Source organism: Vidua chalybeata, chromosome 9, assembly GCF_026979565.1.
Source record: "Vidua chalybeata isolate OUT-0048 chromosome 9, bVidCha1 merged haplotype, whole genome shotgun sequence".
NCBI classification, from domain to species: Eukaryota; Metazoa; Chordata; class Aves; order Passeriformes; family Viduidae; genus Vidua; species Vidua chalybeata.
Window position 1 is genome coordinate 16856245 of NC_071538.1, and position 18387 is coordinate 16874631.

At 36.5% G+C, this 18387-nt stretch overlaps 1 protein-coding gene across 2 annotated transcripts in view; it reads right to left on the minus strand.

Moving 5' to 3' along the window:
• The window catches only part of ADGRL4 (adhesion G protein-coupled receptor L4), a 73288-nt gene that overhangs the window by 20490 nt on the left and 34411 nt on the right, over positions 1-18387 (minus strand). For both annotated transcript variants that reach the window (XM_053951087.1, XM_053951086.1), the window contains exons 3-10: positions 15299-15451; positions 9131-9286; positions 8543-8613; positions 6659-6832; positions 6387-6570; positions 3988-4104; positions 2679-2872; positions 1238-1405 (exon numbers count right to left, since the gene is read on the minus strand). In XM_053951087.1, coding sequence (XP_053807062.1) covers positions 1238-1405; positions 2679-2872; positions 3988-4104; positions 6387-6570; positions 6659-6832; positions 8543-8613; positions 9131-9286; positions 15299-15451 — 1217 coding nt within the window. The remainder of the gene's footprint in view (positions 1-1237; positions 1406-2678; positions 2873-3987; positions 4105-6386; positions 6571-6658; positions 6833-8542; positions 8614-9130; positions 9287-15298; positions 15452-18387) is intronic.

An 18387-nucleotide genomic window follows, 5' to 3' on the forward strand; every position in this document is an offset into this window, starting at 1 on the left:
CCTAGTAAGATTTTCAAAATCAGATCATTTTAGTGAATGACAAATACACTGGCAGCAGGACATCTATTAATATGACACAAATATTTTCTAATATAAAAGGACTTATCACAGCAGTGACTTAGATAAGCAAAACTGAATAACTGTCTTACTGAATTTGCAACATGATCAAAACAAGACTCTGAAATAACAATCACTTCAAGCAAATGCTATTCCAGATATTTAACATGAACTTTCTCCAGAGAAACACAAGATACTTCAATACTGGACGTGGATATTTTCTGTATAAGAATACAATTTCCTTTGCTGTTTGCTATTTGAACAAAGAAACTCTGAAATACATGACTGTACATCAGCAAAAGGATAGTATTCAGCTGACCATAAAATGTATCTAAGTATTTTTTTTACTAAATAAAGGATGAGAGATTCTTCACCTCTCAGCCTTTCTTTTCAAAATAAATATATAGGTACCTGCAAAGGTTTTAAATTTGAACTGAAGACTTAGGATGCTATTTAGCAACCAGGAAACAGCCTCTATCAGCATGAAATTCACAGTGTGAGAGAACTGTCTCAATACAGTATATTCATGCTAATATTCTGCTTGCTGTCAGTTCTGATACCTTATAAAGCTGCCTCCTGAGGCAGGACCTGAGCTCCTGTAGATCCCCACTGAGACCCTGGAAATCTATGGGGCTTCTTAATATAAGAAGGACATAAATTGAATGGCCATTCTCCCAATTTTGTGCTGCTCGTGAGCGTCCATGTTTAATAGTCATAAACTTCAGATTGATTATGCTGCTGCAAACTCTCCAGAGAGAATTTAAAACAGATTTTTAGATGCCAAGGTTAGACAAATGGGTGGCAAAGTTTTGAGAGACAGAAATTCAGGGCCATATGGTTACTGACCACCAATGAATGGCAGATAAATCCCACAGCAGTATTAAAGTGAGATGTAAAATGAAATGCAATGCTCCAAAAATAAGCACAACAGACTGTGTTTTTGGAACAAGATACTTTGCTGCATCGCTGCTCTGTAATACTGCAGAAAGGACATAAGGAAATTCAAACACATATGGGAGGAATTTTGTTTGCTTTGTGCACAATAAATTGTGTGTTTGCTGAACAAAACCGAGAGACAACATAAAGGGGGGAAGGCATGCAGGTTGTACTAAAATAAAAACATAAGGAATGAAAACAGAAGAAAGTATCAGGTAAAACACTAAATTAAAGTAGCACTTACAACGGAGCCACCTGAGGACATCAAAACAGCAAAATGAGTCAGATGATTACATTTGCATGAGATATGAGTGGAGTTGGAATGTGTCAGCTCACAGCCTTCTGTAGCCCAGTTGCCATTCATTGTGTCTGAGTAGTTCCAAAATGCACATTTAATGTCTTTATCTGCAGTCTGGAACAGAAACAAGATGTTCTGCTGATGGCAAAAGGCAGGATATTTCCCATCAAGAGACCTTTCTTATGCTAGACCGCACAATTCATTAAAAAATGCTTGTTACCATTGGAAGGTTGGGAAACAAAAACCACATTCTGCAAGGCCTATTCCAGGCAATTAAAACGTGGCTGGGGATGGAAGCAATTTATTCACACAGCTAAAACCCCACCAAACATGTAGTCTAATCAGATTACTGAGCCCTGCTGGCACCTGCAAAAATGCTGGAATTTTTACCTATTGAAAACATTGTTATGTATACGCTTGCACCTGCTGAACATGGAGTAGACTCCAAGGTTACAGCCACATTGCTCAGCCATTCCAAATGAGCAGCTCAAAAACTGAGACTTATTCCATGCATTTTACAAAGCAATCTGGGATAAAGCCAGGGTCATATCACACCTGCTATATCACCTGCTACACAACAGTGATGAGTAAGACCATTAGTATTATTTAGTACAGTTAGTGCTTACTAAATCTAGTCAAAGACTAAGTCTCCCTTGTAATATAGGCTTTATAAAGATATGCAAATTTATATAAAGGTGATTTCTAACTCAGAAGGGAAGTAACAAATTTAAAACCAGTGTAACCAAGGTTAGCACCTTGTCCCATTGCTCACCTCTCTACAGAGTTGCTTTCTTGTTATGTTTCTGATGATTGTGCTGTGTAAGGTGATTTTTCACATATGATTGAAGCCAGCAAAAATCTGTATTTGCAGGAAGTATACCTCTCAGTTTTAAATAAATGTGTTCAGATTTCAGAAATAGCAAAGCTTCAAAACTGTAGGTTCTGCTATTACCCCCTAATTCCTGGTTACCTTTTTTGCATTAACCTTGAAGCATTGCTTCCCTTTTTTTAGTATATATCCCTACTTGTCTGATAAACTTTCAGAAAGAAAACCCATCTAAATACAGAACAATCAAGATCCTGTAATATTCTCTGGTTCAGACATCTACATTTTATCCATACTACAACTGGCAAAGATGGCATTATTGCCCTTCTTTTCATCCCATAGCAATTTCATAGCAGTTTTCCTCTGTACCATATTTAGTATATTGCACTTAGGATGTCACATTTGAGATTAATCTTATTAGAGTAATAAATTGTAACTTCACATCAGCAAACAACAGAATTATGTCTTAGCTCATCATATGCTGCAGGTATGCTTACATCACATAAAATGATTAGCTAATGTTTTGTTTTACTTGAAGCTGATAATAAAGAAAACCCTTACCTTGGCATACTTTAAGGTAAATGTTATTTTCTCAAGCTCATAGAGTGTGGGTGGATTTGAGCTAATTGCAACAGCTATAACTGCTGAGCTTACTGTGTGTCTCTGCTCGGAAGGGTCTTTGGAGGAGAGGTTTTTAGGCGAGGAAAGCAGAGAACCGATATTGCTGTACCGCAGAAAGACAACTGCTACAGTGCCTATCAATCAAACAGACCATGGTTAGGGGCTTGTGGGGTTTTATGGAAGAACAAAATTGAAGACATTAAGGAAACAATAAACAATAGACGTTATTGCAGCTACTGCATAAAATATGCAAAACAGATGGAATTCTTTGTGGAATACTTATAAAAATGTTTTAGAGACAATGAAATATAGCCTTATTTAAAACAATGTAACTGGCATTAGAAATAAAAATGTGTGTTTGCACTGGCAATACTAATTAGATATATGCATATGTATTTTTCCTAGAGTAATGTGTGCTTGCTGCTGTTCTGCAACTGGTTACACATGTGGTGTCAGCTCTTATAAACTGAAATGTCTCTGACCTGAAGTAAATACTGGACTTTTCTAAAGTACTTGGCTTGCTTTGACTTCCACTAGAGTGGACCCAGGATGGGAAAAAGAGAAAGGTATTTTAGGATTCAGTGCTGATCTTAAAAAATGTAGAGATTTTCTCCCTGGTACCACAATAAACCACATTTTTAGATACTGATATGAGTTGAGATACAGATTAGATGGAAGATGAAGATTTAAAAAATATTTTCCATGTTTATTAAATTATGTGGTATAAGCTCAGAGCTGTTTAAACACATGTATTTATATTTAGTGATATGTATTTATATTTAATGACAAGAGTAGTTGTAAGCCCTTTCTGTAGCACTCTGAAGTACAAGCCAGATCTGGGTCCTGCTGGCTTTGGTACTAAAGATTACACGTTCTTGCCCCAGTGAGCTACTCTCTGAACAGAAAAATGCACCAAATTTTGAAGGAGAAGTAGCACAGAGAGTTGAAGGGGCCTGTCCAAAGTCATACAGCAAGCAGATCTATGGCTGAGAAAAGGATAAAGCTCAGGTCTGTAGTACCAATGCCCAGTGTGAAAACTCATTGGATGCTCACCGTGCCACTGGATATGTTAGAAATATCAGTCTCGAGACAATAAAGGAGCAAGAGTGATAAAAATACCTTGTCTTCTTTGTAGTTAGCAGTGGGAAAGTTCAGCCTTGGTAAACTGCACATTAGGCTGTTTTCTAGTGGGTAAAAGTCTATCCAAGGTGTTTATTAACCCACCAACTCTCCAACCTTTGTTTCTTACCATTTGGATGAGGTTCCTTTCTCTTCTTTGGAGAAATCTTTATGTAATCCCCCCCTGTGTATACATGAGGGTGGATGTGTTTCATGTGGTGTGAATCAAAAGCAAAAACCTTGAGTGCTGTAAAAGAAGAAAAATACTGTACAAATCACAGCTCCATTATGGCCTACCATAATTTAGAGTTGGGTTAGTAAGTGTGCTACTGGATTGCATAATTACTGTGAATTTTAAGACTCTATTCTTGTGCAAAATATTTCAAGAAAAATGTCACTAGTATAACATGCTTGTTTAAACATCTATGTTTTTTTATTTTCATGCATACATTTTGCTCTTATACTTTTTACTTTTTCCATGAAAAATATAGTCTCTTATTTACCTTGCCTTAAATTAGGCACTGGAAAAAACAATGTAGGTTACTTTAGGAAGAGCTATTGCTTTATTAAAAATGTATTTCTGAAAGGAGCTACAAATCACAATTATAAAAAGGAAAGCATAAAATTCTCCACTGAATAATAACATTTGATAAAAGCCAACTTTTGAAAAGTATATATTTTATGGTTATCTATCCATGCTACCAAATACACATTGCACCATGAACTAATGATGTGCCTTGTCAAAAAGCAAACAAACAAGCGTCACCCCTTAGGACAAAAACTACATTAGAGACTATTGAGCTCTTTACTTGCTTCATTACAGTGCTGAGTTTCAATCACCCAGGATGGGAAAAAAAGGAAGTCAATCGGGCTTTGTTTTAAAAAACAAAACAAAACAAAGCAAACCAAAATAAAACAAAACAAATCTAAAACTTGACTGACAGAGGAATATCACTAAGCTAGACCATCTGCATTGCTTATAGCACAGCACACAAAAATAATATGAGCTATTCAATAGACCAGCTGTCAGAAAATGTTTGTAAGAGCCTAAGAAATTGTTTTCTTTGGCCGGAGTTTGAAAAGCTCATGGTTCAAGAGCTTGCACCAAAAAAAGCAGTGGAGAGAGAGGGGTGATGTTGTAAGTCTTATCCTAAAATAGTTGTGTGTGGCACATATGGGACCTGTGAAAAATTTATTCATGCTGAAAAACAGTAACAAAATATTTTAGTGTTTGGGTCCAATTTGGAAATAGGCTCATTGAGTTTACCATTTTAGAACAAAACCAAGGAATACAATCATTAACCTTTCAACACAGGAATTCCTCTCCACTCTCTTTATCGGCTGTTTCTGTTACCTTGGTGACAGAACTGGGACTGATACCTACAGTTCCACTGGAGACTGCACTCGAATCCTCTCTTCCTGACTTTCATGGCCTCAGCTCTGTGGTCATGAAAGCTGCTGCTTTCAAGTAAGGGAGGTGTGGGGAGGGGGAAACAGGGGCTTTACACCCAGCACCTGGCACTGCTCTGGACCTGCTGCAGACCCAGAGGTGCTCTGCAACAACATAAGTCTGATTCTACAGAGTCTATATCAAGGAACAAATGCCTCCCTTCTTTTTCATCACTCTAGTTTATTTTTGGAAAGGTGAGAGAAAAACAGGTGGTTTGACCTGCCTCGAGACCACAGTAGGAATCTTACTCATCAAGTCATCATATAAAACAGCAAGCTGGTGAGAGACACTGAAGGACTGTATTAAATCTAAAATAAGAAATCAGATCACATACAGTTTGGGGACATTCAGAAAAATAAAGATGAAATCGTGGCCATTGACAAAGGAATCAGCCATGCTTTATCAGGATTTGCAAAAGTGGCTGGTGTCAGCCTTACTCTGCTCTCAGTAGAAGGAATGGTAAAACTACTATTACCACAGCAAAATCAGCAGGTATTGGTGGGAAGACACCAGTACACATGGAGGAGGTAGGTGAGCAAAATGGTACAGTTGAGACTAACCAATTCCCTTCCTGGGGAATTCCTCTTAAAATGAGAAATTCCTGTTGAGATAAAGCCACTCAAGAGTAAACACTCTAGGTACAATCCTTATTCCAAGTTAATTTATAATAACTGAACCAAAAAGAGTCAAAAAAATCTGTAGAGAGCAAGTCCAAATTTTGTTCCACTGGTGTTTTTTTATACACATAAGATGCATAGGATAATTTTGTGCTTATAAAATGAATCTAGACTGTGTGAGTATGGCCATAATGAGAGATTTAAAGAGAATATGAAAACAAGTTCCTACAGACTCTCAATTTATTTTTTTGCTCTGGACTCAAAGGTTTAGTCTTTGAAAATTATGATACCTACACTGAAAGTCAGGTGTTACAAAAATCATACAAATTGACACCTGTGTCTTTCATATAACATTTCTAACATTTCTAACATAACCATTTCTAATCTTCATAATTGTGCTGAAAAACTCCTCAGTTTAATCCACATCTGAAGTATACCTTAGAATAATTGTCTTTATCTTACCTATGTCACTTGCATTAGCATCCAGCTGGGCTGTCTTTTTGAAGCTCTGTGACATGAGAAGTGTCGCCTGCTCTGCAGTGTGCAGCAGCTTAGTCAGGCTCCGCCTTTGGTTATCTACAGGTAGAGCTTCCCAGACTGTAATTTTGTCTTTTTGTAAAAAATTGTTCACAGTGTTGACCAAAACCTATAAGCAAAAGCATGTGTTTGGGAAGAGTCACACACTATCTTTGGAATAAGGACAGCCCCACAACTCCAAGGCTTGATCCACTCACGTTAATGGTGGTATTGTGGAGGGCTTCATTGTCAGAGGCAGAGTCACTTATGGTGTTCCATGATGAATAGGACAGTGCTTCAACATATGAAACCACTTCGACGGGTAAAAGTGGTCCCAAAGTATTTTTATTAATTTCTTGCAACTTCTCCAGAGGTGTTTTTAAATGACTAATCTGAAAAATGCCAGAATTCATATCTTAATGAAACAATTAAAGCCATATTTCTGCACGTGAAAATGAACCCAATAGACTGATTTCTGTTAATTAACATACTGATTTATAAGACACTTGTGCATAAATACCCCTTCTCAATCAATATAAATAATGACCTATAAATTATTGATATTACACATGTCTAGTATAACCTTCACAAACAATCACAATTAAAAAGAAGATGTGCTATCATTACACATTTTTTCCAAACAGCAGCTAAGTTTTATTTATCCTGATGATCTAAAGTGAACTAGTAAATGTTCTGCAAAAATAATTAAATATCAATGATATGATTATTCTGCTTCTGTATTAATCTATTTACTTTTCTTCTAAAATTTAACTGAAGAGGTGGGAGCAGATGGGAAGTATTTGTATATTTTTTAGTTGTTTTTTCTCAAATGCAAATTATAAAGTGTGTAGCTGAATGAACTGTACTGCCTATTTCTCCTTCAGTGCTTCAGCTTATAAACTGCTAAATTCACTTACATAAAACAGCTATTTTAAAAAATAGGCAGGAGAGTGTGGGATGAAGATTAACCTTCCACATTTCAGTGTCATGGCTAAATAAGAGAAGAATTCTTACTTCACAGTACTGGAATTATTTAATAAAACACTCAACATCTGATTTCGTATGATCTCTACTCTCTGCTGTTGAACAGCTTTTATAGGGCTTGCTCTGTCTTTGACTGCAACTGAACAGAATTATAAAACAGGTGAAAAATCTGACAATTATTTACATGGAAGTGTTTTGAATTATTATTTTAAGTTTAGTTTGAGTATATCTTTTAAAAAATCTTGCTCTAAGATTCTGCTGTAACATTTACCATGGCTTTGCACCTAAGCGTGATAAGCAGGTATCATATTTGATATAATGTTTTACAATGCAGGTAAACATAAAAAGTATGTTAACAAAACCTATATGTAATACTAGGTTAATAAAATTCTTTAAAATACTACCTTTTTGAATCCAGTAACTTAATCAAATTGCTTAATATCAAATGCAAACATATACAATTGCTTTTCATTTACTTATGCTTATGCTTCATTTATCCTTTAAAATTAGACACTACTGTAGCTGTAGAATAATGGATAGTGCATTCATTAATACATTTTTAATTGGCTTCAGGAATCTCTGTTTCTGGTGAAAAAAAGTATTTCCTGGTGAAAAATACTCTGGCCACAGATATTTGTTTCTATAAATCCTATATCACTTTACACACTTGCCTTTGAGGAGTAAATAAACCAGCATACCAAGTTGCTATGGCTCCCTTTTCTATTTAGTCACTTGTTGACATTACTTCTGTAAGCTATCTTGCCTTCCTTCTGAACAAGCAAATAATTGCACATCAGTAAATGGAGCAGTGTGTAACTCCAGAAATTACAGAAACAGCTGAGTGATTACCACACTTCTGAATTTTTCATGCATCATGACTCACTTTGCTGGAAAGAGAACATGCAGATTCCCAGCAAGTTATTATCATGAGTAGAACATACAAACCAGTTCAAATAATTTGAAATTATTAAGAAGCCTTCTGTCAACATGCTTAAGTTCAATTGTATGCTTCAAGCCTTTGTTAAAAACTGTTTAAGAACTATTATAATTGAAATAGAAGTTTCAAACAGAAACAATTAAAGGATTTGAAAATTAGTCTACAATCCAATGCTACTTACTCTGGCTAAAGTTCTATTAATATGTTCAGCTATACAGTCTTTGAATAACTCACATTTGGCCTTTGGATTTTCTGTAAAAATAAAAAGGGAAACTAATTATACATTGCAGTTCAATCAATATTCAATACATACTAATTGCAAAAGCTCTTGTGTAAGTCATTCCCCAAACCACCAGCATTCTGAATTTAGGCACATAAAAGCAACATTCCATTCTCAAACTACAATTACAAAGACTTGATCTTGGCCATAGTTATAGCATTGGACTGGAATGAGCTGTTTGATTCAGGTAGAGAGCTTGGTCTCTTTTATGGGACTTCCACAGGTGGAGCAGAGAGAGCTCAAATTTACAGAGAGGAGTACAGATCTGACAGCTATGAGGAGGTAACCATTATTTCAGATGGATCTCATCACTCTGTTTAGCAAAAATACATTTACAAAATTATTCTATTCTCAGGAATTGTAGATGCCACAGCCTTGCCTCTTTTTCATGTCTTGCTGATTAATCTAACTGAAGATAAATAGGCACTGGTGGGTTTCTCAGAAGATGTATCTCTATAATAACACATAAACCTTTATAATATCATGTACCTTGGCAGGAAGTGCCATCATTTGGCTTAAACTGCAATTTTCCTGTGGATGGTTGATAACCTTCCTTACAGGAGCAGTTAAACCCTCCATCCACGTTTTCACATTTTGCATGATCTCCACAGGCAACACTTCCTTCATTGCTGCACTCATCTACATCTGCAAATATCATGAGAAATTGAATTTTTATTAACTATTTACAGAATAACACCTTGCTGCTTTGTTGATAATAGCCCCGCACACTACAAGCAGTTTCATAATAAAATTTCATGTAATAAAAAAAAGCAAAACTAAACCTACAATCTCAATGGCAAAACCCCTGCCAATTATAATACTTAAGGATGAGAAGGATAAATCATAATTGATCATATTTTTATACCACACTTTTATTGCTATATAATACTACACTGCTTGTGTTTTAAAACCATATTAATTCTATCATAACAAAATGGTCGACATGATGCAAATCATGTGAAATCCATTTTTCAGAGATTAGACTAAATAGATTTTCTCAGCTAAGTTAGAAAAAGAAAAAAAAAACCTGCAGACTTGTCTTTTAAGTTGCAGCTTTAAAAAGACACTGCAAAAGCTCACTGTCCATCTTGTTAATCTAAGAATTAAACTCTGTGCCCTTTAAAGTGCTTGGCATACCTTTTTTTTTTTTTTTAAATCCACATTTAAATTACATTTACCTAAAATGTCTTTTGTACTTCTAAATAAATTGCCATTAGGTAGACAAGTTCAGTAACTGGGTGGGGCATAGTCCAAGAATAAAACCAATGAATTCCAGTAAGGGAATCCATGAATTGATCAATTTAGGAGAGCTGGATACTAAATCCCTGGCTGGAGTACCTATTATTTTGCATTATTTGGCTGGCTGAGGATAAAGATCAAATAACTCAATGGAGAAAGCAAACTGGGAACTATACCAAATAATTCTGGAGAATGAGGTAATGGTCTGTGAAGTGCTGTGCTGGAAAGGAGAAAAACATGAAGAGCTTTGGGACAGGTATATCTGAAAAATTAGGTGATACATGAGTGGGTTTAAAGTAGCCTGAGAACTGAACTGAAGGAAATGAAAGACAGTGCAGGGAATGGAGAGGAGAGGATGGCAGCTCCAGTCAAGAACTGGTATGATGCTTAGTTTTGGAAAGAAATTGGTGGAAAAAGAAGAAATGGTTAATTGATCAGTGGAGGAGAAGAGCTATCTGAATTGATATGCAGCCTCTGCTCAGCCAGAGGGGGTGTTAAGAACAGACAAGCAGAAAGCAGATATGGGGTGGCTGGAAATACACTCTTAGCATATAGGAACTAGTTTCACACTCCGCTTTTGATACAAGAATCTTGGTGGTTTTCAAAAATGAGCACAAGAAGGAGCAATAATACATGTGAAATAAGGTTATTATTGAAAAATGGAAAGGTATACTGCATGTATATGGATATATAGAGGGAATGCAAACAAATACCTGAAGGATACCTAGGGGCCACCGGTCTACTTGGACAGAGGTCTTCCTGGGATTCAAGGCTGAAGTCCCACCTCACTTTCATATATCTCTTTTTCTCAATGAGCCATTGGCTCTGATTTGCACCTGATATGCTGTGTTTTAAGCCTGAAGTTCAGAAGCTGCCATGGAAAAGCCATTCAGACTCCTGCACAGACAGGAGGGAGATGTGGGGCTGGAGGTGCATTTGCCCTCCCCGGCACAGCCACCACTGCTCTGCAGGAAGAGCCACCAAGAAAGCAGTGTGTTTAAATGGCTTGGTACCAGCATGGAAGTTTAAAGCAGGAGGTTAAATTATGATTTTCTGCATTAGGGTAATAATTTATTTCCATATTTAATGTCCCAAACTGCTAATGTTTCTCTTTAAGGAGCTGATTTTGCATTATCTGTATTTGTATGGTTTCTGTGACCTCAGTATTCATAGTTATGGAGCTAACCACATTATACATGAACCAATCTGGCAAAAGGGAAGGAAAATAGCATGATATAGTGCTACACACAGGGTACCTCATAATTAAATGCTGTCATTTAAAGACATAAGGCTAAAGTTCTTACTCTTGGCATTTAAATAACCTCTCACGTCAGTAAATTATAAAGCTCTGCTTGAAACAAGTGAGTGTCTGTCAGTGCCTTGTTGTGTGACTGTAAGACAGAGAGACTTTGAATGAAGTGGGAAGGGTGAAAATCCTGACAAAGCCAGTTTGTCTAACTAGAAAACACATCACCATCAAACCAAAGATTTCTTTGGCTTCATCAGCTACATGGAGGACATGTACATCTGAATAAGCCATTCATCCTGTAATGCAGTGCTAAAACATCAGCAATTGACAACAATCTTTGCCAAAACTTACAATAACCTATAAATAAAAAAGTAATATTTGAATGCTTTTGAGAATACTGTTACTAAGGATCAGGTCTCCATATGATTTACTGATATAAATGTTCCAAAATTGTCATGACACTTTTCTTTTCATAAACTTTTAGATCAGTAAATAATTGATTTGTTATTACTGGGCAGTCATGCAAATTCTTTTTGTAATTATATAAGATATTAGGTGTAACAGAGATTTTAATGAGTAGACAGGATTATCCAAAACAAAAGCAGAAATTCAAATATTTTGGCACATCTCTGGCAACAGGACTGCTATTTAAAGTCTGATAGAGACACCCTGTTGAGTAGATGCAAATAAACTTTCTGCAGTTGAGTTGTCCATATGGAATGGGTCCATACCACGCCTATTTAATTTACTGTTTTCAGAAGAAAAAAACAACTCTTGGATGACAAAATTAAAAGGCAATATGCCTGAACTTGCAAGGTACTAATCAGCTTCGAATCCCTTTTAAATCAATGAGATTCTCAGGAGCAGCCAACAGTTTGTGACAGTTGCAAGAATGCAGCTTTTAAGTTCCTGCTTTGAAATGCTGTGAGCAGTAGCTGTAGGCTTTTGTTTCTTTATATTCTGTAGTTATGCCTTTTTAACCAAATATGCAATTTTGGACCACACATGGACAACAGCTTGCCAGTGCTTTCAGCAATCCAATCTTAGTGGACCTTTGGGGTGAGGATCCCAAACTCTCCTCCTTGATGCGCTGTGGGAGCAGGAGTGGGCTGCCAAGGCTGCGTGAGCAGTCTTCACAGACAGCATTCCTGAGCAAAGGTTGAAGAACAGCAGCTTTTTAAACAGAAGAGCATTTACCATAGGTCTGTAAAAAGCCCTGGCCTTTCAGTAAATATTCAAAACAAATCCTGGAGCTGAACTTTGAAGCTTTTATAATAGCTGCGATCAGAAAAATAATATCACCAACACCACTTAGGCTAGTGTGAAAATAGATTTATAACCTTTTATTTTATTTCTCTGCTTTGTCACTCCTCATCTATTGCAGCAGGCAAGGAAATTCCAATTAAATTAAAAGCACGGAGAACAGTTATTATGTTCAGTCTTGCCAATTACAGGATTGTACCTACATCACTTTGATTCTTCAGCAGCCAGTCAAGACAGCTTGATGTCTACATTGTACCTTCTGCTTATTAGTAGCTTGCAAGTGATTGAAAAGTCCAATTGCAAAGGACTAGATGTTCCCTCCCTGTGTCTCCACACTGTGGAAGGCAGCAGCACACACAAAGTAGAAATGAAAAAGGCTATGAATGGCAAAGGTAGAAGAAAAGTTAGCAACGTGGCCCAATGCCAGATTCCATCCACTGTACAGCTCCCTTGTCACAGCAAAGGATGAGATGGAGAATGGGTGCCTTCCCAGTGCTCTCAGAAATACCTGAGGAGAGCTAATAGCATGTTCCCAGAAAAAGCAGAGTGGTGTGGATGTCACTTTCATTTCACAGATGGCCATTTTCATGTTTTTACTCTGTTGACTGGGGTGAAAAAAGTAGGTTTCTATTTCACTTTTTTTATCTGCAGCTGAACATTCAATAAATTGTGAAGTCTAAGAAAAAGTATGACTTTTGCACAAATCAAAAAATAGATTTTAATAGCTCATTTTCAGGACAGCAAAAAAAAAAAGTCTTCAGAAATGTCACATCTCGGTATTCTTTTTTTTTTTTTTGTCTTCTCCATTTCCTTTATCCTTTTCTTCTTCTCTCTTTCCCTTCCTACTGTCCAGTTCCTCCTCTATCTGCATCTTTGTCATCTCTTCAGCAATTCTACCTGATAACATGGGTGAAATACTTTTGACCCTCAACTCAAAACTCAGCATTCTGACTGAATTAAGGGTGAACCAACATTTCTAAAGCCGTTGTCCCAAGATTTCTTTTGATCTACTACCTTGGGGAACATTATCACTTTTTACCTGGGAGCTTATTGTGGTTTCCAAAGAGGGACCACACAGGTATGTGCATGGACTTTGAAAGCGACTTGCTTGCACATGTTTATGTGCCACACTTGCACTACTGGAAACTCAGGTAGGTTTGAGGGCGCAAACAAACAGGGTTCATAATGGCATACTCTCCAAAATTCAAACACTAGTTTTAAAGTTACTGCCATGTACATGTATACACATATTAAAAAGAAGATTTAAGACTTTGCAGAATCTAAAAATATATTACGGGGCCCCATAAACTTGTGTAGGATGGGTACCTTGTACTTCTGTTCTGTGATTTGTACTAAATAACTTGCACTCTATTTAAAATGAAATGTTGATATTTGCCTCAGCTGTCACTCTGAATACACAAATGTCAGCTGCTTCTGTGCAAGTCATATCTGCTACCTGTAGCAGCAGAACCATTGGGTACAAAATATCCTATTATGGCTTCCCTGATGGATAAGGAAAAAAATTAATTGTGGATCAAAAGGTTGTGTTTAGGACTCACATCTTGGTAAAGTAATTGGTACACTTGTTTAATGAAAAAAGGTGCCCACAGGTATTTTTTTATTTCAGTATGCATTGAGAAAGCTCTTGGCTCCTCCATGTGGATATTCAAAAAGAAGAAGTACTAAACTAAACTCTAGTAGAGAATTAAAAAAAAACCAGTCTGCCCAGTAAAGAGGAAAAAAAAGAAGAAATTATCAAGCTAAGGGTCAGAAGTTAAAGTGACACAAAAAGAGTCAGAGAAATAACTTTGAAGACAAACTTCCGAAGCTGAGGAAATATCATAATGTAAAAATCAAAACCTGGAGCAAAAATGGTGAGAATATTTACAGCTCAATGTGCTAACTGTCTCCATCCCAGCTAATTTAAGAATGATTCATAGCAGCTGGATAAAGCAGAGCACTTTTAGATGGATGTGAGCAATGGGCAAGAAATGTCGATTAGATCACTTTCTGGCTTAATATGCAACCACTCTGCTGATATTAAGAGCAGTGAGAAGAGAGGTTGTCAGCACTCACAAGCTCACAGGAGACATACCTAGAATGAGACACAGTCAGCATAAAGGTGTAAAGGGCAATAGATTTATTTCTCATTTTCCCATTCCCTGAGGACTTTTGCAACATACAGAGAAAATTACCAGGAGTTTGAAAAAGAGAAATAGTTACAGTTCTTCCATTGAGAGGAAATCCTAAAGGATTGCATGGTTGTTCAGAAATAACATTTTTCCAGAGAACTTTTCCTCCCCTATAATCTTGAACGTGTTCCATTCAACTGCTATAGAACCAGAGGCTAATGAATGGCACAGGAGGTAGAATAACCACTGATCTTGCTTGTTGCTTTTGATTAGACTTGAAAAATTACCAAAAGTATCCTAACCAAGTTTCCAAACAAAAGATATTTGAAGTAAACTAGCTCAAACTTATAGAGAATTTTGTTGATCCAGATCTGACTGCAGAATATTTTGTCACTTTTTTTTTTTTCTGAGAATGTGACCACCTTGCTCACAGGTCAGTGAAACAGTGGCATAAATGGGTGAATTGGTGATTTCTATGTTGCCTTAACTATATATTTGTTGTGTAAATCTGTGACATGTGGATTTAAATATACTGCAAGCAGAGTTGAGATACAAGTGTCATTGAAAGCAATGGCAGCTGCTCTGTTGTCAGGGAGAAGTGTGGGCCTGAACTGGAATATTAAGCAAGATTCTTCCAGTCCAAAATGTGTGAATTTTATACCTAGACTACAAACTTCACAAATATAAAAGCATTTTGCTAGATTTCTATAATTAAGAGAAGCAATAAGAGAAGAGTGACAATGTAAAGCTCTCTGGCAGACAGTAATAACTTACCCACGCAGGAGGTTCCATCATTAGGAACAAAAATTTGTTGACCATTGCTGGGTTTGAAACCAGATATACATGTGCAGTAATAACTTCCCTCTGTGTTTGTGCAATTGGCATGCTCTCCACAAGGCTGAGTAGCATTTTCACACTCATTATCATCTGCAAGACAAATTATGGAAAAATGTATTTACATTTGATGATTGAAGAAAGCGGTATTCTATAAGCTTAATTAGGCTCTGGTATTTCACTTGAATAAGTCTTGAATGCTGAGCTGGCAGTCTTGGTATTTGTCTATATAGTTTTCTCATTGCCAAGGATGTAATCAGGTGTTCAGCAGCACTCATCTGCCCTCATCCTGTGTTAATCAACAAGTGAGAGATCAGCAGGATACTGAAATGAATGGTTTAATTGGATATACATTTGGAATAAAGGATTGAGATGGGTGTGTGTTCTGCCATAGTTGTGACTGATAACATTTTTTTCCTATCCAAAAATCTACAGGTAGAAACTCACTCTGAGGATGTGTCTGGGAATTCTGAATTGTAAAAAACAGGGGTCAAAAGGATATAAAAAAATCACCCCCTTCATTCTGACATCAAAGCAGAACCACTATAGCTAAATGCACATTTTTATGGCCTGTTTTAAAAGACCTTCTGTGGTATTTCTCAGCATTACTGGAAAACAGACTTACAAATTCATCCTACTGACTGGTCTGAGTTTTCAAGTATATTGTTTTTTCTTAATCATCCCAAAGATATTAACAAAAAGATGAGCAAGATTCATGTCTTGAGCCTTACCTCTTAGCAATAGCTCTGCAAGTCACAATTTTTGTACCTGAAAATTCACATGAACAATTTTACAGTGCTAATCCCAGGCCTCCAATGACACAGTGAAAAGGAGTGATATACACAAGTTTGAGACTGTCATCTCTGCAGAGCCTCAGCATGTGCTGTCATTATGAGCATGAGGATCCAGCAACCTTAATCAAAGGTCAAACAAAATCATAAGCTCATGCTTTGAACTGCATAGTTGATCTCCTTCAATGACTCAATAAAACCATTTCCTCTCCAAAATCTTCCAAGGTTTCTGTTGTCTATTGAATAACTTTCAGACCAAACTTGAAAAAAATTTCAAAAGCTTTCTTATTCAGGCACTACTTATCAAACTGAGAGAAACACTCACAATACTGATAAATCCATCTTTCCAACAGCCCATTTTTTTGAAGTACCCCAAAACTTTGAAACAAAAAAACAATGGAAGTCTCCCAAAGAAGGTGGCACTCTTGAATGGAATTCTCTATTTTCTACATCATGAGAAAGGAAAAGAGTTAAAGACTTCCTGAAATGTACTGGGATTTTGTTCCTATTCTTAAGCAAAAGGTACTCCTAACATGATGAATGACAGGAAAGAATTCTAACAGGGAGAGAAATAACAATTTATTGCAGAAGAGAAATGATTTAGGAACATGACAGGTAGAAGAAATATGATTTCAGAAAAGACATCCAAGGATGAGCTGTAGAAAGGTGCTCCGGCTTCCTGCTGGTCAGTGTTCTCATAAGCTGTTTACAGAGATAGGATGCAGATAAGGAAAGCAGCACACAAGCTGGGGCAGTGACAAGATTAAAGTACAACAAGAGCCACAAAGCCTTGCAGGGATACTTTTCTGGAATAAAACTTAGTCACAACCCCCAGCATAACTCAAACAAGACATTTTTTGAGATTTGAAGTCTGATACGATTTTGAATGTGACTCAGTTGACTCAGACATGCAAATATCAATTCAGACCTGCAGTTTTCCTCAGGGGAATTTGGGTCAACAGTATCAAATGGATTATGCTCATTAAAACTAAAATGTAATGTCATTTAATGAGGAATCCAAGTATAAAAGCACTGTGCCAACACACATCAACAATATTTATTCTACAGCCTTGGTATTCATGAGAATACAGCAGAGGATCTGTATCATTTGGATCTTAAAGAATGCCAAAATAAAACTTAATTAGCATAAGTGGAATTATGATAGGGAGGAAAAAGTGTGATGTCAATCCCAGTTAAAAGCATGAGAGCATGAAAAAATCTGGTTTGTCACGTAGCGTTACAGAGACCAGGTCCCAGAAAACTTTGCAAACCTTAATTACAGGGTCCACTTATAATGTATTTTGTGTGTGTCTGACTCCTTTGCAACCCAAATTTGCCTAGCATTTAGTGACGGAAAAAAAAGAGTGGATTACCCTATTGTAGTTGTAAAATTAATTTGGTCTTGGGAAAATATTACAGATTCTAATAAAAGAGTATGTGTTGACTTTGGAAAGCTCATGGGATTATAGACTTGGAAAATGAGAAGTTGAAGGTCACTGCTGGTGGCAGGACTTGATTTAAAGTAGAAGAATAACAGAGCTGAGGAGTCTAAAGACCACATGCAAGAACATTTCTTTTGGATTTTTTTTCCAAGAGTTCAACTATAGTCCTCGATATCCAGCAATATTGCCTTTTTTAGGTGGTCCAAAGAATTTATAAGCAATATTAAAATGATTCATACAGTGGTTATCAACAAATTCTCTAGAATTATACCAAAATAACTTCTCTGGATTATTGGTGTTTTTCCTCAATATTTATGATGTCTGCAAGGGGTTTAATGATGACTGTATGGCCTTGGTAAGCTTGCTTGTTGAGAGACTTTACAGAAACATTTTGAACATTGAAGAACAGCAGTAACTTACATTGCAAACACAAGAATGAATATTTTAAAGAGTTAAATTCACATGGAGCTTTCTTTTCACTATTTCCATGGTCTAAAGTAATACTGAGCAGACTGTGCTGGAGGATAATTTACTGGACCACATCCTGCTTGCATTGAAATTAATGACGTAAAAGTTATTGACGTAAGTAGGCTATGGAAAACTACTAGGTTAATGAGGAAGGCAAGAGAAGAAGTTGAAAAAAAACAGAAAGGATTTTCATATACGGTCTATCTAAAGATTACTTTTTACACAAAATATTCTACAAGATAAAAAATGATGGCAAAAATATTATCGAGTTCTCTGTGTAAACAACCTGAATTTTTTATTCAGACAGCACTCCAATGAGGAGCCCGGG